The sequence below is a fragment of the Globicephala melas genome, chromosome 1 (genome assembly GCF_963455315.2).
Source record: "Globicephala melas chromosome 1, mGloMel1.2, whole genome shotgun sequence".
In the NCBI taxonomy this organism is placed as follows: Eukaryota; Metazoa; Chordata; class Mammalia; order Artiodactyla; family Delphinidae; genus Globicephala; species Globicephala melas.
The window spans coordinates 129,379,438-129,406,519 of record NC_083314.1 but is presented as its reverse complement, the minus strand read 5'-3'; the positions used below and the strand labels follow the sequence as shown (position 1 = coordinate 129,406,519).

At 43.3% G+C, this 27,082-nt stretch overlaps 1 protein-coding gene across 4 annotated transcripts in view; it reads right to left on the bottom strand.

Moving 5' to 3' along the window:
* Positions 1–6,898: 6,898 nt before the first annotated feature.
* Positions 6,899–27,082, bottom strand: part of WLS (Wnt ligand secretion mediator) — a 106,535-nt gene continuing 86,351 nt past the window's right edge. For 3 of the 4 annotated variants that reach the window (XM_030865907.2, XM_030865909.2, XM_060304398.2), the window contains 2 exons: positions 25,256–25,409; positions 6,899–7,823 (listed from right to left, as the gene is read on the bottom strand). In XM_030865907.2, the coding sequence (XP_030721767.1) occupies positions 7,714–7,823; positions 25,256–25,409 (264 nt within the window). In that variant the 3' untranslated portion in view covers positions 6,899–7,713. Of the gene's footprint in view, positions 7,824–8,103; positions 8,271–25,255; positions 25,410–27,082 lie in introns of those variants that run through there. The other variant, XM_030865906.2, reaches the window with a different exon arrangement.

Below are 27,082 nucleotides of genomic sequence, written 5' to 3'. Positions count from 1 at the left end.
GGATGTTCATTTCAGCTTATAATAGTCAAATTTTGCAAATCATTTAAATGTCCAAAATAGGGGCTTAATAAACAAACATCCTTATTAGAGACTACAATAATAAAGTCATTAAAATCATGTTGTAGATGATATAATGGTATGGAGTTTCTAGATATAGTGTTTTGTGAAGGAGGCAGGTCACATAATGCTGTTTTCTAGAGAATTTCTGGAGAAATTCTCCAGAAATCTTTTGTATATAATACCATTGTAATATATAAAAAATACATATGTTATATATATACACACATATATTTGATATATACACACATATATGATATATTCATGCATATATAAACATAGGAAATATGATCTATGCATATAATATACACACGTGCATACATGCATATAAAAACTGGTGTAAGAACACTGACATTTTAAGTATTTATGTCTAATACTTGGTGTGATCAAGTATTGAAAAGTTTGCCTTTTTTTCTTGACTCATGCATCTTTCCAAGGTTTTTACAACAAGCCTGTTTTGCTTTGGGGAATCAGGTAAGAACACAACGTAGCACCCATATTACTCAAGCTGACTCTGGTTCCAGGTAGCTAACAGCTCAGGGGTGACCCTGCACCAACAGAGGGCGGGTGCTGGCTAGGCCCTGCCTCCTTGCTCAGCGGGGCTGCCGCTCACCCTTCTAGGGAGCCGGAAGCCCGAAGCTCGAAGAAGCCTGAGTGAGCAGCGCAGTGGTGGCGGTCCCGAGCTTTCCCTTTTCTCAGTGTAAGTTCCACGCTCCCTCTCAGTGTCTCCTCGGACCGCCTTACGAACCTGCACAGGAATCCTTGTCTCAGCAGTTGCCTTTCGGGGGACCAGGCTAAGCCACACAAACGTCATTTAACACTCCTGCCCATTTCTAGGAACAGCTCCCTTTGTGAAGCATTTCACAAACACAGGAAGAGTCTCTTTAAAATGGATTGTCAGTTCGCAGTGAGTCTTGACCGGCTTCTGGCCTTTTTGTGCTGGCCTGGAGTTTCCATCTGGTCAGCATGTGAGGAACGTCCGCCAAGCACGTGCGATGGAAAGATCTCATGTGTTGGCCGCTCCTGTCTTTGGCCCACTTTCAGTCTCTCAGCGTCCCTGAACTGAGAAGAGTTCATCATGGGAGTGAAGACCATCCTGACCTTGACTCATCCCCCTGGAAAGAGTTGCTGGGTAGAGCAGCCACCTGAGGGAGCTCAGAGCTTCAGAGGAGCTCAGAAGAACAGTGAGAAGGATCGGAGGGGCTTCCGAATCAATAAATGCGGGGATCTATTTACACTAGCACCCCCTCAGGCTTCGATGCCAGCGCATCTGCCCACAGCGGATCTGGATCAAGTGCCCTGCATTGCTGTAAGATGTCATTAACACACAGCCTCCTTTACCGTTCTTAGAATCAGGGCTGGTGAGGACTTCAGAGATCACCTAGTTCACGGGTGAACGGGGTGTAGGCAACTGCCCTAAGGGTCCCAGAGCAAAGTCATATGCAAAGCTATGACAAGAACTCACTAAAAAGCAATAATTATCATGGAGCAACTGAAATTCCCCCATTCCAAGGTCTGACTTTTGTTCTAAGAATTAGCTCAGTGGTAGCTGTCATCCTCCCTTTGGCCGGAAGAGGGCAGACACTTGCCATCGATGGAAGTGGAGAGGAAGCAGATATTTTTTAGGCTGGAATAACATCTCCCAATAAGGTCATTCTGCTCTAATGAGAGTTGCAGCCCAAAAGAAAATTCTTGACTCTTCTGCTGCAAATATGCCACTGAAGAGACAGGTTCAGAGACTGAAGATCTCTTCTTAGTACCAACTTTGTCATTTCACTTCTCTGAACCTCACTCCTTTATTATGTAGTCACTATGTGACTATGAAGAGGAGATATTAAAGGAAAAATATGTAAATTATAAAGTTCCATATTACAAAACACATGCACATGAAAAAAGGAGTTTAACAGTAATGGGGTGTGTGTGTGTGTGTGTGTGTGTGTGAGAGAGAGAGAGAGACAGAGAGAGAGCTAGACAAAGGAGAGATCCAGGCTGAGGGAGGAAGTTCTCCAGCAGTTGAAACCAACCCATTCTGCACTTACGTCTTAACTACTTTTATTTACATTTCAAACTGTGCTTATTTAAAAGTTACAGATGTGCTTTACCTATTGAATCTGTGTGTGGGAAAAAGTGAAATTCACAGATACACTTGTAAAGTCCTACAATTCAGTTGAAAAATAGTGCTGAATACAAAGGCGGGTATTGGCGATACAGGCATACCTTGGAGGTACTGCGGGTTTGGCTCCGGAACACTGTGATAAAATGAATACCACAATAAAAGGACTCACATGGATTTTCTGGTTTCCCAATGCATATAAAAGTCATGTTTACACCATACTATAGTCTATTCAGTGTGCAGTAGCATCATGTCTAAAAAACAACGGGCATACCTCAATTAAAAAACACTTCATTGCTAAAAAACGCTAAACATCATCTGACAAGAGGGTCGCCATAAACCTTCAATTTGTAAAAATTGCAGTATCTGCAAAGTGCAATAAAACAAGGTATGCCTGTATTAATTTTAAAAACTCTTAAGTGTTTTAGTGGTCACATGTTCATGAGAAGCAAAAAGGTAAGAAGTGGATAAGTTTTCAAATCCAGTGCCATTTGCTTAGGATGTCGAGCCCTAGTAGAAGTATTTTCACACTAATCTGTGCCAGCCGGAGCAATGCTGCAGTCTGAGTATCAAATTCTAGAACAATGAGAAACTAGAAGGCACTTAATAGGCGCGCAGTCATGAGGCAAGGGTCCAGAAACCACATATGGAGGAGGAGCTGAGGAATCAAGACGTGAGCCTGGAGGAGAGCAGTCCTGGGTGGCACAGGACCTGTGGGAGGAACTGTAGTCAGAACAAAAAGGCCAAAGTCGCAAAGGGGTCGGGTCTCAATACTGAAGGGTCTTCTCAACCACCGAAGCTAAGTGCATGATCATAGAGACAGGAAGCTCTGGGCACTGGGGTGGATCCAGGAGTGCCCGAAGAGCCCTCTGATGTCAGGAGGAAAGAAACGCACCACTGACACTGTCTCAGAAACCAAGTCATCCCTGTACAATGAAAGTCATCCCTGTAGCAAAATGTGACGGGCAAGAGCAAGCCGCCGAAGTCAGAATGGTTCCCGTAGCACAAAAGTACGAGAGGACCTTGAAATACAGGGAGTGAGGCATAGGCTCATGGAAGTCAGGCTACACCCACACATGAAGCCTAATCAACTGCACTAACGTATCCCGATGCTGAATGGCAGTGAAAGGAGCAGGGTCTGATTGAATCAAGGGAAGAAGGGCATCCCCAGCAGTCCGAGAGAATGGGATGAGCTGAGGTGCGTTCACTGGCTCACCCACCAATGCTCCCCAGCTGGACTCCCACACTGTGTTAAGCACTCTTCAGGGAGCTGTGTGTATTTCCTTTGGAGGTATGGCTTCGTCATGGTTGAGATGTTATTTCTTTCAAGGGCTCTCATGTCTCTGTGCTTTTATCCCCTGTGCACCGAAAACCTCCCATTTCCTCTTTTAGCCTCCATGGTTACCCAACAATAGCAAGGAAGAACACGTCCTTGATGATGGAGACACAAGGCGTGTCGAACGCTTCACTGTTGAGACTGCATGGGAATTGCCATCCATTGAGACTCCCCGATGTGACCAGGCAGCCTCTCAAAGCTGGATCAGTTTGAAAAAGTTGACAAAATAGAGTTTCTAGAACTGCCAAGATGAGGATGAGACCCAAGACCAACTTCCCTTCTGACACTTCTGTAGAGCTTCTCAAGGTACCTGCCAGAACCCCGAGGGGTCTGACTTCCAAAGGCTTCACCAGCTCTTAGGTATCAGAATTGAGACATCATCTCAGTTCTGAGAAATGATTAGAACTACCAAGAGGTCATGAGAGAAACCACTAATTTCATTTTTATGGACATTTTCTACCCCTAAGGGGAAAATGAAGGACTAACACCTCGTGAACCCAATGGCTTAACCAACATAAAACTGATTGTTTTCTATGGGAAATAGCAATTGTACCTTACTTGTTTGATGAATATAATCGTAAATTCTCTTATTTTTTAAAGGCAGATAGTTGGGGAATTTTATACTTCTCCATAATATTCTTCAAAACTACTTTAAAAATTTAAGATAATTTGTAAAATGCATACATGGCCAATAATTAACTTTTGCTCTAGGTTGATAGTCCTTAATAAAGGCTTTTTCTTGCCTCTTGAAGGGTTTCTTGAAGTCTCCAACTGATTGAAAACCATTGTATTCAACCTGCATTGTTGAAACTGAGAACTTCTTCAGCAGAACTCCAAGCTAATTTCATGATCATGGAGAAAACAGAACACACAAAGGGACAGGCTGCAACTTATCTCCTTTTGCCCTAAAGTTTCTCCTCTAACATCCATCGGTTATTTCTCTCCTGTCTCTGGATAAAAGTGACCTTTCACTCCTGCAAAGCTAACTCATCAGCTTGTATCCTTTATCCCAAGTCTCTGACATTCCTTGGGGCTTATGTTACTTCATCATTGTCTTGACTTCATGGCTGACTCTCACCCCCTCAGAGTTTACAAACTCAGTCCCATTCTCTCCCCAGACTCTGGTTCCTCCTGGACCACCGTCCTACCTCTTTCCTTCCCATCATGAGCACTCTAATGTCTGTCCTTGCCATGAGGTCCCACATGTCCAAACCACCAAATCCCACAGGCCTTATTCAATCTTTAAATGCTGTTGAATCTCTCAGGGTATTGAACTTTTTTCCCTCGGGTCTGGTTCTTTCTTTGGCTTCTTTGACACCTTGCGTTCCTGTGAGTCATGGAGTTTCTTCCTCTCACCTCTTGAATGGGCTGTGCCTGGTTCATCACTCACAGCTATCTGACACTTTGCTGCTCTGCAAAGCTGAACTTCATTCTCAGTGATGATGGCTGCAAAGCCTCCTGCCCTGACTGGTCCGCTTCTTCTCGTTTCCAACTGCTAGCTTGTCAATTCCTCCAGAAGATGGCTTTTAAAACCCAAAACTCCAAACTCCTCATCTGGCCCACTGTAATTCATCTTTTCTGATTGTGTGCCCAGCTCAAAATGGATTCTCCATTCTTTAGAAACTGATGTCAATCCACAGGGTAAGCTGCTAGCAGCCATTTGACTTGGCTTCCTGATCACAGGTGATCTGCACAGGGGCAGCCACCTGCCTGAGACTGAGCCACTCACGCACCCTCCCCTAGTTTTGAAGCGAGAGAGACAAAGACTTGGACTAGTTAATGGTAGTGTTTTAGGGGAAAGGTCCATGAATTCCTGGTGCTGGGTGCTCTCAGAAAGTTCTACTAAAGTCCCTCTTTTAGTTAAGCTTGCTAGACTTGGCTTCTAGTACTTACAGACCCTTAGGTAATAGTTTCACTGATACTTCCTCTCCAAAACTCCCTAATTCTGTCAAGGGCCCTAACGTTCCCTCACCTAGGAGGGCTTGAAATTTGACTCTGCTCTTGCTTTTTATGAGGTCCACATTCAGAATGCTCAGGCCCTGCCAGTTTTATCTCCAAAATTAACCCCCTCTTCTCCATGTCCTCTACTATTGCCCTGGTTCCAGGGTTTGTGATCTTTTTGCTGGGCTTGTCCAGCCTTTCTGTTGCTCCAACAGTACCTCTGATCATATCACTTTTCTGCCTAGAACTCTAGGCTGAGTCTGATAGCTCTTCCCATAGCATTAAGGACCCGTCTCATTCTGGCTCACAGATGCATGGGGCCCATCTTCTGCTATATCCACTCCTTTTATGTGCCAATCAGGCCTTGATGACCAGCCTTGTCCACACATTCTCTGTTCTTCACTTCCTCTATGATTTTTTACTGTTGTTCCCTTTGTCCTTCAGCCCTCGTAAAATCTTACTTCTTCTTTAAGGCCTATCTCAGGCCCTTTCCGCATCTCCTTAGGAGAAACACTCATCCATCCTCTGGGGCAGGAGATTACTTGTCATGTTTTAAGTTCATCTTCCCTTCCAGACAGTGAAGCATGGGCTACATTTAATTCCTGGCACCACAGTGGTCGATCAGAAGTGGATGTTGAGTGCATTGGATTAGACACCATCAAATGTTTACCAGGACAGGAAAAGGCCTGAGAGAAAAGCCAAAGCCAAAGTAATTCATCCCATCACTGTATACCATGGTTCTAGCCAAAATCAGGGAAAAGAAAGGTTGGAGAAGGAGTGCCGAGTAGGTGAATTAAATGGATGGTGCCCCAAACCTCCAGGCATCAATGTCTGAAAAACAGGACACTCACGAAATTGTCTTTAAAATCCAGAAAGAACAGAGTTACACAGCTTCAGAGTTTAAAATGCATTTCCATACACATTAACTGACTTAGTCTGCACTGCCACCCCGTGGAGCAGTTAAAGTTTATGAACGCCAGTTCGTAGGTGAGGGAACAGCCAGGTCAGGTGGCTTCAACAAGGTCATGCTATGTAATAAATGTTGGGTCTCTGCTAGGAAACTCTGCCTTCTAATCTCAGATCCAGTATCCTTTCTCTCTGCTGTACCATGTTGTCTCCCGAATGGCAGAGTTAAAATACAATGAAACAGGCTCTTTGGGGAAGTGGGCATAGGTAGGAGGGTCATTATTTACTTCTAAATCATGTACATTTTCCCCCCACACTTTCTGTCACACATGCCAGCGTTAACCATCCAGTGCAGAAAACGTTACCCTATTTCCAGAAATATATACCACCCCCAAACACTTTGATTTGATGGCAAAATATTTTAATTTTTCATAGAGCTGTTTCCCCCTACCTCATAGACGCAACACGGAAAAGAATCTGCAAGCACGTGTTCTGGCTGAGCATGAGGACGAGGTGTGCATATACATGTGTGCATATACATACAGGTTTATTTAAATGATCGGATCTACACTTTCGGAGGCTGCTTGAAGCATCTTATCAAAAGAAAACACATTTTAAGCAAGAGGTTAAAAAAGCTTTTCAGACCCAGAGGCCATTTAATACAATAAATCCTACTTGGGTAGTTTAGCAAACATTTTTTAAAACCCACATCCAACAGACTGGTTAGTATTGGATATACAGATTTGGTTTCAAAGCTGAAATGCCCCTGGTGTAACAGACCTTCTCATGAAATTCAGTTATTTTATATTATGCCGTAAAAAATAAGGGCACATATCTATTGACAACTTAAATATTAACTCGATAGGCTACTTGGTGATATAAATAGGGAAAAAAAAAAGTGGTCACGGACTAAGAAGACTATGACACCAGCCCATCTCGGACAGCAAAGAATGTTAAACTCTATCCTAGAATCTAAAACAGGAAAAAAGAAAGAATCAAATATTCCACTCCATATAGACCCCATCTGGCCCAAACCATCCCCCAAGGAGTGCACCCCCAACACATGAGGTTGACTAACCACCTGCTACAGCTGTTACTATGTCACTAATTAACAATGATCACAGAACATGTGTCGTACCAGAGGGTTTGTTATCATACACAATGCATTAGTGGCTGCAGGAATCTTCCTCCAAGAGTTACCATCAGAAGGCAAGCTGACAAACGTCCACGCTGCTGGTCCAAGTAAACCACAGCTAAGAGACAGAGCATTCATTTGCACATGGAGCTCTCTGGCACGCTCCCCACTCTAGATAGCGGGGCTGGGGCGTGGGGGACAGTCCCAGCCGGGTGCTGCAGCCTCCTACTCCTGGGCCTCCTTGCGGGTCAACTTGTAGATCTCGGTGGGTCCGTCCACGTGGGTGATAGTGGTGGTGAGCTGGAGTTCTTCCCCACTGTGGACACCCAGATCGCCTGAAACAGGGTTTTTGGTGTTAGATGTGATCAAGGAGGAAGGAGAAAGCTGGGATTCGTCTCAGTAACAACCGCCCAACACCAGAGCTCTTTCACATTCTGAGCTTAGAGAAAAAACCAGGGCACAGACACCTAAAAGTAGGGCTGACTCCCACCCTTTGCACTCGGACTCGCCAGTAATTTCTTAGCATTTCCGTCTCCCAGAGAAGACATTTTAAGGATAGATGAGTCAGCTTGCTGCCTACGTTTTTCGTAATATTATTAACATTTAATAGAGCTTACTTTGTGCCTGACGCTATTCTTGATGCTTTATACGTGATGGTTGAAATTTGTCAAATGCGTCTTCTGCGTCTATTGACACGACCATGCGGTTTTTGCCGTATTTAATCCTCACGAGAGCCCTCCGAGGCAGGAACTCTGGTCTTGCCAGCTTTACAGGTGAGGAAGCTGGGAGGGGGGGTCAGGAAGAGGAGCAGACACACGATGGAGCCGGGAACTAGGCCAAGGAAGGTAGGTCTGACTCCAAAATCACGTACACATTCGCTGTGAATAATTTACAAAGCAGCTACGGCCATGTGAAGGTAAAGACGACCTGCCTATATTTACCAACAGATTGGACAGGGCACTACGTGTAATGCCTTTAGGAATAATTAGGGCTTTTCTCCTCCAGGAAAAAAACGTAAGAAATGTGCTCTGACTTTTCTGTTGCCCCCAGGATTCTACACAACACCAGTGTTCTGGAGTCATCACCAGTGGACAAAGGTATTCCTTTGCTAAAATGGAATAATGTGGCCTCTTCTCAACTAGCAGGAGAAAAATAAGTTTCTGTGTTAAACCCTTAGAGTCTGCTACCTGCCGTAAGACCCTCAAGTGAATATATAGTTGGCAAAGGGAAAACGAAAAACACCAAGACCCAGTGGTTCTCAGTTGGACTGTATGTGGGAAGCACATGTACAGGCATATTTGCAGAGAGGGGTGCTGGAGAACAAAAGGTTAAGGTTATGTCTGGGATTATTTTTTTACTTACATTGTACACATATGATTTCATAGTTGCTGGAACTGAAATTTTTCCTACTTCAAAGCATGGAATTAAACACACAAGTGCTGTTTTCAAATGGGATTCCATACTATTACTTAGAAGAAAGCGCCGGCCCAACTAATATCTCGTCACTAGTTTAGGAATTGCTGGGCATCCATTAATCTGATGGCCTTAGGAACCTAGGGGTCACCCTGCAGGCTGGTGCCCTTCATGTGTGCCACGGGGTATTCGTTTTTCACTGTAGACCCTCAGCAGCTGTGCAACTAAATCACTCTTATGAAATGCTGGAATTGCAATTCTCTACCCAGAAGAATCTTTAGTCCCAGAAGCAGGGTCATTAGCTGTTGCAGAAACTGTTAATAGCAATTTGGGGCTGTTCTAGCAAGTGTCCAATCCAAGGACAGGGGGCAGAGCAGGTACCAAAGGGGTATCAGCCCAGACTCCAATGGTACAGCACTTGGCATGCACCAACAGGGTGGAAAGGCTGCTTAAAGGCTTTACACAGAGCTGCCTGGGGCCACGTGGAACCATTAATTATACAATGAGCAAGTTTTCCCAGGTCACTAACTTACATTCTCACTGCTGCAACTTCTAGTCCACTCCTCAGTCAAGAACGGGCTTAAGCCTCAAATTTCTTGGTCAAAGCTAGTTCTGGATTTGCATATCTGGGTGAGCCAACCAAAACTTCAAAGCTAATTTCATGATCTGCATGTCTGAGAGTCATCAAAATTTCAAAGAGAGTCCTGAGCACCCCAGTAGACCCATTAGTACCTCCAAGTGTTTACCTAAGGAATCCCTTTCACTGAAGACTTCGTAGAAATAGATACTAGATTGTAATTCTACTCAGGTTTTGAACCGAAGGCACCAATTATCTAAGCTTAAAATGTGATTCCAAATTGCAGGTCCTGGAAAATGTGTATGACCGTTAAAGATCACATCACGTGTAAAAACAGCCAAAATTACTTGGGCTTTTTCATTTTAACAGGTACCTATGTTATAGTGCTTGTCCTATGTCTGACATTCTAAACACTTTACAAATATTTATGCATTTAATCCTCATTACCAGCCCTTTGAGAGAGGTACCATTTCATCATTTCCATTCTTTTGAAGAAGAAACTGAGGCACAGAGAGGTCAAGTAACTTTCCCAAGTTGATAAATAGTGATGTGGGGGGCTTCCCTGGTGGCGCAGTGGTTGAGAGTCCACCTGCCGATGCAGGGGACACGGGTTCATGCCCCGGTCCGGGAAGATCCCTCATGCCGCGGAGCGGCTGGGCCCGTGAGCCATGGCCGCTGGGCCTGCGCGTCCGGAGCCTGTGCTCCGCATCGGGAGAGGCCACAACAGTGAGAGGCCCGCGTACCGCAACAACAACAGCAACAACAAAAAATAGTGATGTGGGGTTGAAACCGGAGCAATGAGCCTCCTTAACCTTAGGTTATGCTGACTTTATGTAAATATTCAAGTTTCCAACACCCATTGAGACTGCCGGTGAAGTACAAATCCACATACGATACGTTACTCTCATAGATATATACATATATACATACAGTAATTTGGATGAAATGTTCAGCATATTAATTTTGCATTTGCATCTGATGAAAGGAAGTTTATAGCACACAACATCAGTGCACTGATAGTAAGGAGAGCTATTATTTATGAGTATTTACCATATGCACTTTTAGGGGCTTAGCATGCCCTGTATTTCCTAATAAGATGTGAAGACACCAAGGCTCAAATAGGTAATGAATTTCTCTAATGTGACCAGGCTTGCTCCCAGCAGAGCCGGAATGAGGACCTGGATCAATGGGACTCTGGCTAGGAAAATCCATGATTCATGTGTGGTTTCACTGTACCTTGAAGACCAACATTTCCCCCTTAGGGAACAGATGGGAAAATGACAGTGACATAGCAGGAGTAGGGATCCCGCCATTTGTCTCCAAACTCCACAAACTTCCTCTTCTGCCAAGGTCTCACTCCACCTGCTACCCTCCCTCTCTCAGCTTCTGCTGCTCGGTGCACAAACATGTTCAAAGTCTCTTCCCTTCCAAGACAACAAAACAAAACAAAGCAAACCCTTCTGAAAATGTGATATGTTTCTTATTAGGGGGTAGGAGCAGAATAAATGGAAAAGAATAAATTATGAAAGGAAAAGAATTCCTCAGTTTGCAGTAAGTCTCTCTTCCTAGTTATGATGTCAGTTCATCTCAGCTAATTAACAATAAGATGAAGCCTTGGGCTTCCCTGGTGACACAGTGGTTGGGAGTCCGCCTGCTAATGCAGGGGACACGGGTTCGTGCCCCGGTCCGGGATGATCCCACATGCCGCGGAGCGGCTGGGCCCGTGAGCCATGGCTGCTGAGCCTGCGCGTCCGGAGGCTGTGCTCCGCAACGGGAGAGGCCACAACAGTGAGAGGCCCGCGTACCGCAAAAAAAAAAAAAAAAAAAAAAAAGATGAAGCCTTGTTTCTAACCATTGTGAAATGAGACCAATCTCTGCCATGGGATTTAATCTCAAAGGACTATCAATAGATCCACATCTATGGTACGACATCCACAGATACGCTGCTGCTGCTTGATTTTAACTGCTGGAATGCATACCGGGGATGCAGAAAGCTACATAAACTGCACTCTAATGATGAGCACAGCTTCCTAAGACTGGCAGCATTTTAATGACAATTATTTGTGTAAATGTGGCTACTTTAGTCAAAGAAGGGAAACTTCTAATTTAATTCCAAGGTGGTTTCACAGAATTTGGGAGAGATCCACATTCTTCTAATATTAATAAGGGCTACCTAATTCTGTCCTCACAACCACTAAGGCAAATTAATACCTCATTACCCAGATGTGGAAGCCAGAAAGCTCTCACACTATGAGTTTATATTTATTTCTTGAGGTCATACACAGTATATATTGGAGCCAGGATTCCAAACCATCTGTGTCTACCTCCAAAGTTTATGTTCTTTCTATAACACTCCTTACTTTTCTGTGGAATTTCTTCCAGTCCCACAACAAACCTCTTCCCATTTTCACCTTCAACGCTAAGCTCAAATGATAACTCTCTGTAATGATGTCTCTGGTTCATGGAAAAATGAGAAAATCAAGGAGAGTGTATTGTTTGTAAAGCTAAATTATTTCCATGCCAAGGACTGTTGTTTACAATTATATCCTTTCTACATTTTGGGTGTTAACAAAATACTGGATGGTGGGTTTTCTAAATCTTTAAAAATTAAAAAAAAAAAAAATTTTTAAAGAATGTAAATCACCAGCACAGTATCTGCTATGTAGTAAGTGATCATTAAAAACACCCACCAATACTTCCTCACATGGGCCGGTCCAGCTCCTCCCTGCTCTGCTCTACACGGTTCTATCTAGCCCAGCACCCCAGCACTGGAATTCCCCACTGGGGTTTAGGGACAAACACTCAGCTAGAAAACAGGTGTGGCTGGGCTTGCCTGGTGGCGCAGTGGTTGAGAGTCTGTCTGCCGATGCAGGGGACGTGGGTTCGTGCCCCGGTCCGGGAAGATCCCACATGCCACGGAGCGGCTGGGCCCGTGAGCCATGGCCGCTAAGCCTGTGCATCCGGAGCCTGTGCTCCGCAACGGGAGGGGCCGCAGCAGTGAGAGGCCCGCGTACCGCAAAAAAAAACAACAAAAAAAAACAGGTGTGCTTTGGGATGACTCAGCCTTTGTGATCCCTTCTGGGGGATAAGGCAGAGTGGCCTTGGTAGGAAGGGTTCAGGGATCTCTCAATCCCTTTCAACGATCAAGTTGGTTTATACCAGGCTTGAAGTGAGCCGTTTCCCATCTACCTCCAAGGTGCCTCCAGACACTCAGTGCCAGGCACCTCTAAGGAGGGGAACAATAAATCCTAGACATTTTGCATGAAATCTTAGCATCGTAGCTTGAATTGTACCTCCCCGCCAATCCATTTGTTGAAGTCCTAATTCCCAGTACCTCAGAATGTGACTAAATTTGGACACAGGGTCTTTAAAGAGGTGATTAAGTTAAAATGGAGTCATTAGGGTGAACCCTAATCCAATATAACCATAATTTCTCCTTCTGAGAAAAAAAAAGATGAGGATACAGACATGCACAGAGGGAAGACCATGTGAAGAGACAGGCTATCAAGACCCACTTCAGAATCTGAGTCCAGCCCTGGAGGGAAGACCGATTCCATCGCTGCTCACAGACATCAAGGGGAAGCCAGCCTGGCCATGGGTAGGTGCGTGTCACTTAACACACAAGCAGGGTAAAGATCGCAACAAAAGGCAGCCACTGTCGAAGCCTCATGACTCAAACCAAACATTTACTGAGGCAACAAAAGCCTAAGCCACCTTTCCTGTGAAACAAGCAGCCTCCAGAAGCCTCCAGAAGCCAAACTGACACTGAACGGTAGCTACCAAGACACAGGGCCTGGGGTTGCTGCTGTGGCTTCCAGCAGAAAGAATGTGTCAGACAGAAGACATTTAGTGGGAATAGAAATAGAAAGGAACCTGTTGGCACTTAGAGTGTCTCCTGTTCCCTCTGTCATAGTCATCTAGTCAGGAATTCCATTTCTCACTTTTTTTCTAAAACCTTCTGATAAGAATTTTATAAACGAAATAACACAAAAATGAAAGCTAGTATCAAGAATTGACTTCATAAGCAACTCCAACTTTTTTTCCCTACATGAACTGGTGACTTGAGGGGATCTGGACAGTGTGTCCTGTGTGCAGGGCATCGATGGTGTACCCCTGAGAGATGAAGCCTTTGCTCCGGGCTGAGGGTTAACATCAGCCTGTGTTGCAGTTTGTTTCTGCCTGGGAAGACATCCAGAATGATTCGCAGATTGATTATGGAAACAGGTAAAAGGAAAAGCTTTAATAAAAAGGCATCAGGAGCACGGCAGAAAATGTGAATGGTCCTTGAAAGAGAAGGTCTAAAGTATCTTTGCTAAATTAAAGAAAAAAAAGTATATGTATACACATATATACATATATACACATCAGATGATTATATGTAAACAGATACATATGTATACATTGATAGTCTCATTATATATACATATATATTTTTTTTTTATTTTTTTTATTTTTTTGCGGTATGCGGGCCTCTCACTGTTGTGGCCTCTCCCATTGCGGAGCACAGGCTCCGGATGCACAGCTCAGTGGCCATGGCTCACGGGCCCAGCCGCTCCACGGCATGTGGGATCTTCCCAGACCGGGGCACGAACCCACGTCCACTGCATCGGCAGACGGACTCTCAACCACTGTGCCACCAGGGAAGCCCTCATTATATATATTTTTAACACATTAAAAACTATTCAGTTTTATTAATTAACGTATATTGAGTACACACATAGTCTAAATAAAGCCTTTCAAAATCCACTGTATGATCCAATCAAAATACAGATTACAAGCATTCACAAACATTCCTGTTCTTCTGATATAAGAATCTGAGAATTGGGATCTCTATGGTTTACAAAACTAAGGGTAATCGTTTAGTAAACATGGACGTAAATTAATTTTACAACCATATATATATAGGCTGATTTGAATGTGTTTATACCAACACTGCAGCTATGGTGGATCCACCGACAGTTAGGACCCTGGAGAACCACACCCCTGCGGCACCAATCAGCCGCTGACAACATGAAAACATTCTCGCTTGGACACCCTGGCTGGAGCTGTCCTGCCACGTCCCATGTTGAGGCAGAGGAGGAAGTCTTATCTCCTAGATCAGACTGCTAGCTCTGTGAGAACAAGCATGTGTCTTTGTCACTCATCCTCTCAAACCCAGCACAGTGCGAAGCGCTGAGGCACTCACTGGTTCATTGTTAAGGCTCATTTTCCGAGCCACACAATAAACAGAATTACGTGAGAGAAAATGTTCTTTGGAAACTGACCCTCTCTCAAACCTGCTGCCCGCTTTCTCTCTGTCCATTCCTTAACCAAAAGGGAGAAACAAAAGTCTGTGCTCTCTGCTTTCATTTCCTTCCTATCCACACACACACACACACACACACACACACACACACACACACACACACACACACACACACACACACACACACACACACACATTTCTCAGCATCTCTCTCCATCTCCCAAACAAAACAACACTTCTCAATGGTTTTTTCTCTTTCCTTAGCCCCTCTGGCCCCTGCTGCATCAGAAACTGCTTGCCAAGTTCCTGGAAACAAGCTTTCTCCAGAGCTCCACTCAGGATCCATCTCACGAAGGCAAGAAGAGCCACATACCTAGGATTCATTCTCCATAGCAAGAGATCCAAATTCTTGGCTCTGGACCTTACAAGCTAGAGTGGGGAGGGAGTCCAAGCCAGTTAAAAATAAAAACTTTCCACAAGAAAGGAAAAGGAGCATGGGAAGGCTGAGGAAGGAGGAGGAATGCCATCCAGAGAGTCGGAGAATTTAAAAATACACTGTAGGGCAGTGTGGAAAGATGAGGAGTTTGCATCTCCCCACAACTTGGGCACCGGCAGGGTGCTGGTGGGGTACCTCGAAGTCCAAGGTGACAGGAGGAACCCCCAAGCGAACTGGTAGGACGTGGGGGGACTGAGGAGGTAGGAGAAGTGGAGGCCAGACAGGACCGGTGCCCTTGAGGGGTGGCTGAGAGCGGGAAGGGGTTCACCCTTGGAGGCTTGGATCAGGGGGAGCACGCCCAGCGCATCACCTGTCCAATCATCCACAGAAGTCTGCCTGATTCTCGGGCCAGGTCCTACGCCCTCAGAGGCCCACTCCAGGCTGCGTGGGTCCTGGGGGCATAGGAGGGAGACGGGGAGGAGATCAGGAGAGGCACGCAGGAGGGGGCCTCCAGGACAGGGAGGAGCGGGAGAGGAGCAGAGGGAGTTGGCCCCACCCACTTGAGCCTGGGAAACCTACTGAGCTCCCAGGTGGGGTCCCCAGTGCTCTGAGACCAGAGGTGGGAGGCACACCTGGGCCCCTTCTGTTCCGTTGAGCCTAAGCCCCACCCCCAACATCCCCAGGGCCTTTTCCAGTCCTGTGGGTCCTAAGCATAGGGCCCACCCACTGCCCAAACCCCACCCCTGCTTAGGCCCCGCCCTCCATAGCTAAGGCCTTTTCCACCTTTTCTTCTTTTCTCCTCCTCTTTTTTATTATTATGGTTCTGTTTTGCCTTCCAGTTGTTGTTTCATCTCTACTTTTATTTTTACATTCTTTCTAACATATCTGTTAATTTCTTAGTATAATTTTATTTTTTACTTTGTTATTGTTCTCCTCCCCCTTTTTTTTTGGCTGCTCCGGGCAGCTTGTGGGATCTTGGTTCATGAGCTGGGGGTCTGGCCAAAGATCCTGTGGTGGCAGCTCCGAGTCCGAACCACTGGACTAACAGAGAACCTCAGACTCCAGGGAATATTCATCGGAGTGAGGTCTCGCAGAAATCCTCATCTCAGCACCAAGACCCAGCCCTACCCAACAGCCTACAAACTCCAGTGTTGGAAGCTTCAGGCCAAACAACCAGTAAGACAGGAACACAACCCCACTCATCAAAAAAAAAAAAATGAGATGGCAAAAAAATATGTCACAGATGAAGGAGCAAGGTAAAAACCTATAAGACCAAATAAATGAAGAAGAAATAGGCAATCTCCCTGAAAAAGAATTCAGAGTAATGATAGTAAAGATGATCCAGAATCTCAGAAACAGAATGGAGGCACAGACTGAGAAAATACAAGAAATGTTTAAGAAAGCTGTAGAAGAAGTAAAGAACAAGCAAACACAGATGAACAACACAATAACTGAAATGAAAAATACACTAGAAGGAATTAGTAACAGAATATAACTGAGGCACAGGAACGAATAAGTGAGCTGGAAGACAAAAGGGTGGAAGTACCTGCCAAGGAGCAGAATAAAGAAAAAGAATGAAAAGAATTGAAGACAATTTCAGACACCGTTGGGACAACACTAAATGCACCAACATTCAAATTATAGGGGTCCCAGAAGAAGAGAAAAAGAACGTGTCTGAGGAAATATTTGAAGAGATTATAGTGGAAAACTTCCCTAACATGGGAAAGGAAATAGTCACACAAGTCCAAGAAGCACAGAGAGTCCCATCCAGGATAAACCCCAAAAGAAACACATCAAACCACATATTTATCAAACTAACAAAAATTAAATTCAAAGAAAAAATATTAAAAGGGAAAAACAAAAAATAACATACAAAGGAAATCCCATAAGGTTATCAGCTGACTTTTCAGCAGAAACTCTGCAGGCCATAGGGAGTGGCAGGATATACTTTAAGTGCTGAAAGAGGAAAACCTACAACCAAGATTACTCTACCCAGCAAGGATCTCATTCAGATTCAATGGAGAAATCAAAAGCTTTTCAGACAAGCCAAAGCTAAGAGAATTCAGCACCACCAAACCAGCTTTACAACAAATGCTAAAGAAACTTTTCTAGGCAGGAAACACAAGAGAAGAAAAAGACCCACAAAAACAAACCCAAAACAATTAAGAAAATGGTAACAGGAACATACATATCGATAATAACCTTGAACATAAATGGACTGAATGCCTCAACCAAAAGACACAGACTGTCTAAATGGATACAAAAACAAGACCCATATATATGCCTGTCTGCAAGAGACCCACTTCAGACCTATGGACACATACAGACTGGAAGTGAAGGAATGGAAAAAGATATTCCATGCAAATGGAAATCACAAGAAAGCTGGAGTAGCAATACGCATATCAGATAAAATAGACGTTAAAATAAAGACTGTCACAAGAGATAAGGAAGGACACTATGTAATGATCAAGGAATCAATCCAAGAAGAAGATATAACAATTATAAATGTTTAGGCACCTAACATAGGGTGCATAAACCCACCTCAAGACATAAGGCCAATGCTAACAACCATGAAAGGAGAAATCGACAGTAACACAATAATAGTAGGGGACTTTAACACCCCACTTAAACCAATGGACAGATCATCCAAACAGAAAATAAATAAGGAAACACAAGCTTTAGATGACACAATAGACCAGATAGATTTAATTGATATTTATAGAACATTCCACCCTAAAGTTGCAGAATACACTTCTCAAGTAGACACAGAACATTCTCCAGGATAGATCACCTCTTGGGTCACAAATCAAGCCTTGGTAAATTTAAAAAAATTGAAATCATCAAGCATCTTTTCTGACAACAATGCTATGAGACTGGAAATCAATTACAGGAAAAATACTGTAAAAACCACAATTACATGGAGGCTAAACAGTGAGCTACTAAATAACCAAGAGATCACTGAGGAAATCAAAGAAGAAATAAAAAAATACACAGAAACAAATGATAACAAAAACATCATGACCCCAAACCTATGGAACACAAAAGCAGTTCTAAGAGGGAAGTTTATAGCAATTCAATCTCACCTCAAGAAACAAGAAAAATCTCAAGTAAACAATCTAACCCTAGACCTAAAGGAATTAGAGAAAGAAGAACAAAAATACCCCAAAGTTAGCAGAAGGAAAGAAATCATAAAGATCAGATCAGAAATAAATGAAAAAGAAATGAAGGAAACGATAGCAAACATCAATAAAAATAAAAGCTCGTTCTTTGAGAAGATAAACAAAATTGATAAACCATTAGCCAGACTCATCAAGAAAAAAGGGGAGAGGACGCAAATCAATAAAATTAGTAAAGAAAAAGGAGAAATCACAACTGACACCACAGAAATACAAAGGATTATAAGACACTACTACAAACTATATGCCAATAAAATGGACAACCACGAAGAAATGGACAAATTCTTGGAAAGGTACAATTTTACGAGACTGAACCAGGAAAAATTAGAAAATATAAACAGACTTATCACAAGTAATTAAATTGAAACTGTAATTAAAACTCTTCCAACAAACAAAAGTCCAGGACCAGATGGCTTCACAGGCGAATTCTATCAAACATTTAGAGAAGAACTAAAACTGATTCTTCTCAAACTCTTCCAAAAAATTGCAGGGGAAGGAACACTCCCAAATTCATGCTACAAAGCTACCATCACCCTGATACCAAAACCAGTAAAAGATATTACAAAAAAGAAAATTATAGACCAATATCACTGATGAACATAGACCCAAAAATTCTGAACAAAATACTAGCAAACAGAAGCCAACAACACATTAAAAGGGTCATACACCATGATCAAGTGGGATTTATCCCAGGGATGAAGGATTCTTCAAAATATGCAAATCAATCAATGTGATACACCATATTAACAAATTGAAGAATAAAAACCATATGATCATCTCAATAGATGCAGAAAAAGCTTTTGACAAAATTCAACACCTCTTTATGATAAAAACCCTCCAGAAAATGGGCACAGAGGGAACCTACCTCAACATAATAAAGGCCACATATTACAAACCCACAGCAGACATCATACTCAATGGTGAAAAACTGAAAGCATTTCTATTAAGATCCGGAACAAGACAAGGATGTCTACTCTCACCACTCTTATTCAACATAGTTTTGGAAGACCTAGCCACAGCAATCAGAGAAGAAAAAGAAATAAAAGGAATACAAATGGGAAAAGAAGAAATAAAACTGTCACTGTCTGCAGATGACATGATACTATACATAGAAAATCCTAAAGATGCCACCAAAAAACTACTAGAACTAATCAATGAATTTGGTAAGGTTGCAGGATACAAAATAAATGCACAGAAATCTCTGGTATTCCTATACACTAACAACAAAAAAATCAGAAAGAGAAATTAAGGAAACAATCCCATTTACCATCGCAACAAAAAGAATAAAATATCTAGGAATAAACCTACCTAAGGAGGCGAAAGACTTGTACTCAGAAAACTATAAAACACTGATGAAAGAAATCAAAGATGACATAAACAGATGGAGAAATACACCATGTTCCTGGATTGGAAGAATCAATATTGTCAAAATGACTACACTATCCAAAGCAATTTACAGAGTCAATGCAATCCCTATCAAATTACCAATGGCATTCTTCAGAGAATTAGAAAAAATTTTACAGTTTGTGTGGAAACACAAAAGACCCTGAAGAGCCAAAGCAAACTTGAGAAAGAAAAACGGAGCCGGAGGAATCAGGCTCCTTGACTTCAAACTATACTACAAAGCCACAGTAATCAAGATAGTATGGTACTGGCATAAAAACAAAAATATAGATCAATGGTACAGGATAGAAAGCCTAGAGATAAACCCACACACATATGGCCACCTAATTTACGACAAGGGAGGCAAGAACATACAATGGAGAAAAGGCAGCCTCTTCAATAAGTGGTGCTGGGAAAACTGGACAGCTACATGTAAAAGAATGAAATTAGGGCTGCCCTGGTGGCGCAGTGGTTGAGAGTCCGCCTGTCGATGCAGGGGACACGGGGTCGTGCCCCGGTCCGGGAAAGTCCCACATGCCGCGGAGTCACTGGGCCCGTGAGCCATGGCTGCTGAGCCTGCGCTTCCGGAGCCTGTGTTTCACAACGGGAGAGGCCACAACAGTGAGAGGCCCGTGTATCGCAAAAAAAAAAAGAATGAAATTAGAACACTCTCTAATACCATACACAAAAATAAACTCCAAATGGATTAAAGACCTAAATGTAAGACCAGACACTATAAAACTCTTAGAGGAAAACATAGGAAAAACATTCTTTGACATAAACCACAGAAAGATCTTTTTCCACCCACCTCATAGAGTGATGAAAATAAAAACAAAAATAAACAAACGGAACTAATTAAACATAAAAGCTTCTGCACAGCAAAGGAAACCATAAACAAAATGAAAAGCCAACCCTCAGAATGGGAGAAAATATTTGCAAATGAAACAATGGAAGTAGGATCAATCTCCAAAATATACAAACAGCTCATGGAGCTCAATACCAAAAAAACAAACAATCCAATTTAAAAATGCATGGAAGACCTAAATAGACATTTCACCAAAGAAGACATACAGATGGCCAAGAGGCACATGAAAAGATGCTCAACATCACTAATTATTAGAGAAATGCAAATCCAAACTACAATGAGTTATCACCTCACACCAGTCATAATGGCCATCATCAAAAAATCTAGAAACAGTAAATGCTGGAAAGGGTGTAGTGTAAAGGGAACCCTCCTGCACTGTTGGTGGGAATGTAAGTTGATACAGCCACTACAGAGAACAGCATGGAGGTTCCTTAAAAAACTAAAAATAGAACTACCATATGACCCAGCAATCCCACTACGGGGCATATACCCTGAGAAAACCATAATTCAAAGAGAGACATGTACCACAGTGTTCATTGCAGCACTATTTACAATAGCCAGGACATGGAAGCAACCGAAATGTCCATCAACAGATGAATGGATAAAGAAGATGTGGCACATATATACAATGGAATATTACTCAGCCATACAAAGGAATGAAACTGAGTTATTTGTAGTGAGGTGGATGGACCTAGAGTCTGTCATACAGAGTGAAGTAAGTCAGAAAGAGAAAAACAAATACCATATGCTAACACATCTATATGGAATCTAGAAACAACAACAACAAAAAAATGGTACTGATGAACGTAGTGGCAGGGCAGTAACAAAGACGTAGACGTAGAGAATGGACTTGAGGACGCGGAGGGGAGGGGGAAGCCTTGGTGAAGTGAGAGTAGCACGGACATATATACACTACCAAATGTAAAATAGATAGCTAGTGGGAAGCAGCAGCATAGCACAGGGAGAGCAGCTCCGTGCTTTGTGATGACCTAGAGGGGTGGGATAGGGAGGGAGGCTCAAGACAGAGGGGATATGGGGATGTATGTATGCACGTGGCTGATTCACTTTGTTGTGCGACAGAGGCTAGCGCAGTATTGTGAAGCAGTTATACTCCAATAAAGATATATTTAAAAAAATACAGTGTATCCCTCTGAGAGTTCATTTTCTAGGTTTCCATGTAATATTCCAAATTAGCTTTTTCCAAGGAGCTTCAAAATTTTGACAAACGCTCCATAATTCCTACGATACCTTGTGTGATCTGGCGGCGGATGAAGAGATGAAAAGGGAAGAGAGCAGAGAAGAAAAATGATCGGAGAACCCAACTTGGAAGAGCCCTTTCCAAATGCACAGGGCACAGGACCAGCCAGGTAAGCTAAGGGCACAACAAGCTGCTAGGGGCTTACGGGCTTCTGCAAAGTCACAGTGGGTCATGTCACCACTGCACGGCTGCTAAATCGTGCGACTAAAAATTGTGTTTATGATCAGAACAGAGTCCCAAAAGAGTCTGCCTGCTAGACTGCTTGAATGTTTTTCAACAAGGGCCCTATTGGCATTTGGGGCAGGATAACTCTTTACTATAAGGGACTGTTTTGCTCCTTGTAGGACATTTAGCATCCCTAGAATCTGGCCACTAAATGCCAGTGGCACGTCCCTGTCATAAATGACAATCCAGGACAGCTATGGACATTTCCAAACACTTCTTTGCAAGAAGTTTCCAAACACTTCTTTGCAGTGCATACGACCTCCTGTTGAGAATAGCTTTTGAGCTTTCTGTGAAATTACCAATCTGTGTGTTGTGTAGACTTCAAAAACAGCAACAAATCTGTTGGGGAACAAATCAAGTTCTCTTCTCAATGGCAAGGTTCGAAGCCTAGGAGGGTGGCTGCTGTGCTGAGTAAGACGTCCTCTTGGGAGCTGCCTAACACTTGGCTCGCGGCTCAAGCATCTGACGCCACAGGGTGGCAGGCAGTCATCCTGCCTCTGCAGGCCTGGCCACAGCTCTGGCCTCCCATGTGCCTGAAAGTGCTGGGCTTGGGCAAATTCTCACCAGTGTTTAGAAATCCCTTACGTGTGACGGAATCACCCTCTGGGCTACCAATTTATGAAAGGAGGTGCTCTTCTGCCCCTTCCTCGCTAACAGGAATGAAGAGAACCATAGAATTTTACGGTCCCAAAAGATTTTAAGAGATCACGTACAGGTGGGAGAAGTGGTGCACAGAGAGGGAAGCAGTTCACCACTAGTCCCACAGCAAAAACAACCAGAATAGTTTATGTCCATAAAGTGCTGTAGCACGCGGTCAGTACTCAATAACTGTTACCCGCTAGGATTATTATTCCAACATCCCAGGAAGTCCAGCCATTGCTTTAGGTAGTATTTCCCTGGAAGGCAGGAACTCCACCTACTAGGTTCCTGCTTAATACTCTCAAGTCAAGGACAAGTCCATATGGTTTCTGTCAAAGTCCAAGAGGATGGCCATGAAATGAAATCAAGATTCTTGTTCACAAGCCCAGAATCCCTTCCTTTGGCATTATGGAGGGCCACTAAGAGACTACATGCTCCCATTACCATGCATATAGTAAAACACAGAGTGCTAGCAGTGGAAAGGAAGCTGAAGGCTACCTGGCTCACAAGCTTTGTAGAAGGGAAGTCAATCAAACCAAGAGTTGGGCAGGTGGGTAGGTGAGCCAAAGGTCTTTATCCTTGCCCAGGACCCATGCCAGAGATGGACTTGATAGTGTGACAGGAAGTCATGGAGTAGAAAGGAAGAGAGGACTGGTGTCTAGGATGCTTTTGTACAGAAGAGGCAGGTGTAATACTGGGGACAGATGGTGGCTGAGACCATTCCACGACCCTTGACCCTCAGCACAGAGGCCCTCCTGTCCCTGCTCCATCCCTCATGTTCATCTCAAGATGACCTATCTCAAGATCACTGGCCCATCTGTGAAATAAGAAAGCTAATATAGAACTCTTATTTCTAAAGCATTAATGCACTCAACGTTTTCAAAGCACCCTTAAGAACCGATCCTGGCCCTTAAGGAGTTAAGTGTTCCAGCAGGAGAGAGAAGGCACAGGCAAACCCATCTACTACACCTACACGGTGAGTGTCATGTGAAAAGCGTAGTCATGTTCCCCCAGGCCTGCTCTTCAGAACACCAGTTCCAAAAGATACCATGCCTGGAAAAAGGTTTCCAGGGCCAAATGATTTAATAATTTGGAAGTGGGACTACCCTGGTGGTCCAGTGGTTAAGACTCTGTGCTCCCAATGCAGGGGGCCTGGGTTTGATCCCTGGTCAGGGAACTAGACCCCGCATGCCACAACTAAAGATCCCGTATACCACAACTACAGATCCGTGCGCCGCAATTAAGACCCAGCGCAGCCAAATAAATAAATAAATAATTTTAAAAAATAATAATTTGGAAGTGCTGTTACCCCCACCCATTTTAGAAGACATAGTACAAATTAATGCGCTAAAGGCGTTAAGATATCTTGCAGTAAAATCATATTAATGCTGATTAAAAACCCAATGATTCTCAAACTCATTTGACTACTAAAGCCTACCAACATCCCATGGCAACAATATTCTACTGAACGTAACTTGCCAGACTCCAACTGGGGTGATCAGGAATGGGTCTGAAGGAGGAGGAAACATTTTGAATGGACCCAAAAGACGAGTAGGGTTTTATCAGGCCCAGGTGGAGGGGGGATATGAATCCATCGACTCAGCAGACACTTGCTGAGCACTTCCTATGAGCAAGGCCAACCCTTGGTGCCACGCAGACATGCAGACCTTAAAGCCCTGATCTCTGCTTCAGGGCAGACTGAAGGGCACTGGCTCTGATTTGACAAAAAGCATCTTTTGTTTGGGGAATAGGAGGCACGTGGCCAGGGTAAAGCAGACATGAAAACGGGAAGAAAGAATAAGGGTGGAGCCAGACAATGTAGGCCTAAGTATGCAAAGAAAAAGGAGCTCTCAGATGTGTTGTTTACCAGGTCACCTCTTCCATGTTAACAGCACTGGCCCAGGCAGTAATGTTCATTTCCCTCTGCCATGGCTGGTAGAGAAACCCCAGGCAAGCCTCTCCCTTCTCTGGGTCTCAGTTTCCTCATCTATAAAATGACTGGACTGACTAAGTTCTCCAAGGCTCCTTGCAGCAGCACCAAAGACAGCACATACTAGCACTTAAGGGGAGGGAGGCTATGGGGACAGGAGAATAGCTACCGGTTTGGATGTGTCAACAGGCTTGCAGGAAAATGAGCAGAGGAAAAACAAAGCTAGCTCCACTTCCACTCAGGGCTCAGTCCCCATCCACCCGATATCTCAGATTGTGGTTCTCAAACTAGAAGAATAAATGTAGCACACTTTCCAACAGTCAATTTTGTTCAAAAAATTGAGGAAAGTAAATTTAATTTTTGTACTAAGACTGGGAGATATTGTAGACTAGCATGCAATATTCCCAATGTATTTTAAAGATTTTTTTAAATGAGGACTTAATAGAAATATCTGCCCTATGCTGGCGTTTTGTCTTATGGCCCCAGAGTCCCTGGAGGTGTTCATTCACACTTGGAGGGAACATTCCACTGGGGAACCCAGAGCCTTTGCTATCTAAGTCTTGTAGAGACAGAAGCCTACTTATCCTGATTAAAGCTATGCCAAAGAGGCTGGAACTCACCATTAGACTGGTCTTCCCCATAGTTCTTATGGGATGGTGCATACAAGAACATCAAAGCAAAGACATACAGGTTCCACATGCCATAGATGCCGGTAAAAAAGGCACTGTTCACTTGGACCGTGACGCCGCCCCACTTCCAATGGCCTTCAGTCACCTACAGGATAAAGGAGTGACATTCAATTGGAACCAAGAAGAAACAACTCCAACATAGGAACCAACTAACACGAACACCAAGTCTCTTCCATATATGTGAAAGTGAAGGGCCATGTAAGATTCCATCTTTTAATCTGAATCATACTAGTATGAATTTAAGGTTAACTGAGGGTTCACTATGTGTCAGGCACAAAGTCAGTGGTTCTCATCTTGGCTGCATCAGCATCACCTGGGTAGTGTCTCTTCCTAAAACAGCAGCACATAATTATCCCTAATTTAATGAAACGGCATTTGAGTCTTAACGCTCATCTACAATTATAGTTCCTCCTCCGCTACCTGTCTTCCCAGCTGGATGTAAACTCCCTGCAGGCAGAGACCAGTTCTGGTTTGTTTTCTGCCGTATCTTCAGCACCTGATATACCACAGGGTTGGTTAAATAAACAAATGGGTCCTCGGAGTGAGTAGTTTTCCTGAGTGGGGCAGTATGGAGAAGCAGAAGGACACAGGCTTGAAGTCAAAGACCTGGATTCAAGTCCAGGCTCTACCACTCACTTTCTGTTCAATGTAAGAGAAGTAGGATTAAGACTCTAAACTTCAGTTTTCTGAAGTACAAAACAAAAACTTGCAGGGTTACTAAGGAGAATTAAGTAAAACTATTTCTAGAAATTCCTGGCACACAGCAAACACTCAAAAAATCTTATTTCATAATGTCACCCTATGTAAGTCACTCACGAAGGTAATTACGAAGCTTTCATATGCTTTACAATTTGGCAAGAACGTTTTGGGGCTGGTTTTGTCTATGTTAATGACTTGGTAATTGTTTTAAGGGCTGATGACATATGGATTGCACTAAGAACTGTCAAGAAAACTGCTGAGCAGAGGAACTAATAATTTGTGCCAGCTCTGAGATCACTGAAATGATTTTGACCACTTCTGCTTGCTCCAGGAAATCTTAAATGGGAGTAAAAGAAAGTATTGGACTGATGTTCTTGTGATGAGGCTGGGTTATATAAACCATATCTAGGAGCCCCTCCTTCTAGGAGCTAAAGTGTAAGATGGCAAGCTACCTCTAAATGTTAATGACTTAAACAAGCAGGTTGATTTCACCTCCTGTTTATGAGGCAATGGGTCTATATTCATTTGGTACCCTCTGTATAACCCATGACACACAGGGGCCCCAGGCAGAATAAAGCTATAAGGACAGGTATTTCCTTCTGAAAGACCTAGAGTGTCAGTTAACCAGGTTAATGGATTATAGACTTGCCAGTTTTAGTTTGGCCTTGTTAATACATAATTTTCATTTTTGTGATTCATAAACAAACCACCACCACTAACTCTTATTTACTTTGGGAAATAATTCACTTCATATGACATGCTCAGGAAAGTTTTTATGGCAAAGAAGGATTTCATAACCATCAATGATTTTAGAAAAATGTACCAGCATTCAAGCTATTTAGGACTGCTTCTTAGAGACATCTCCAAATGTCACTCTTCTTACTTTTAAGTACAGAATATCCTAACTTTATAAAAATTACAATACTTAGAGCATACTTAAGATGATTTTTAATGCATATAATGGAAGGGGAGAAGTAGCCTTAAGATAGTTTTTGGAAATCCATGTACCTGCTCTCATAACAAAGGGAACTCTTCTTTATGTGATCAAGGAGGGGAAAT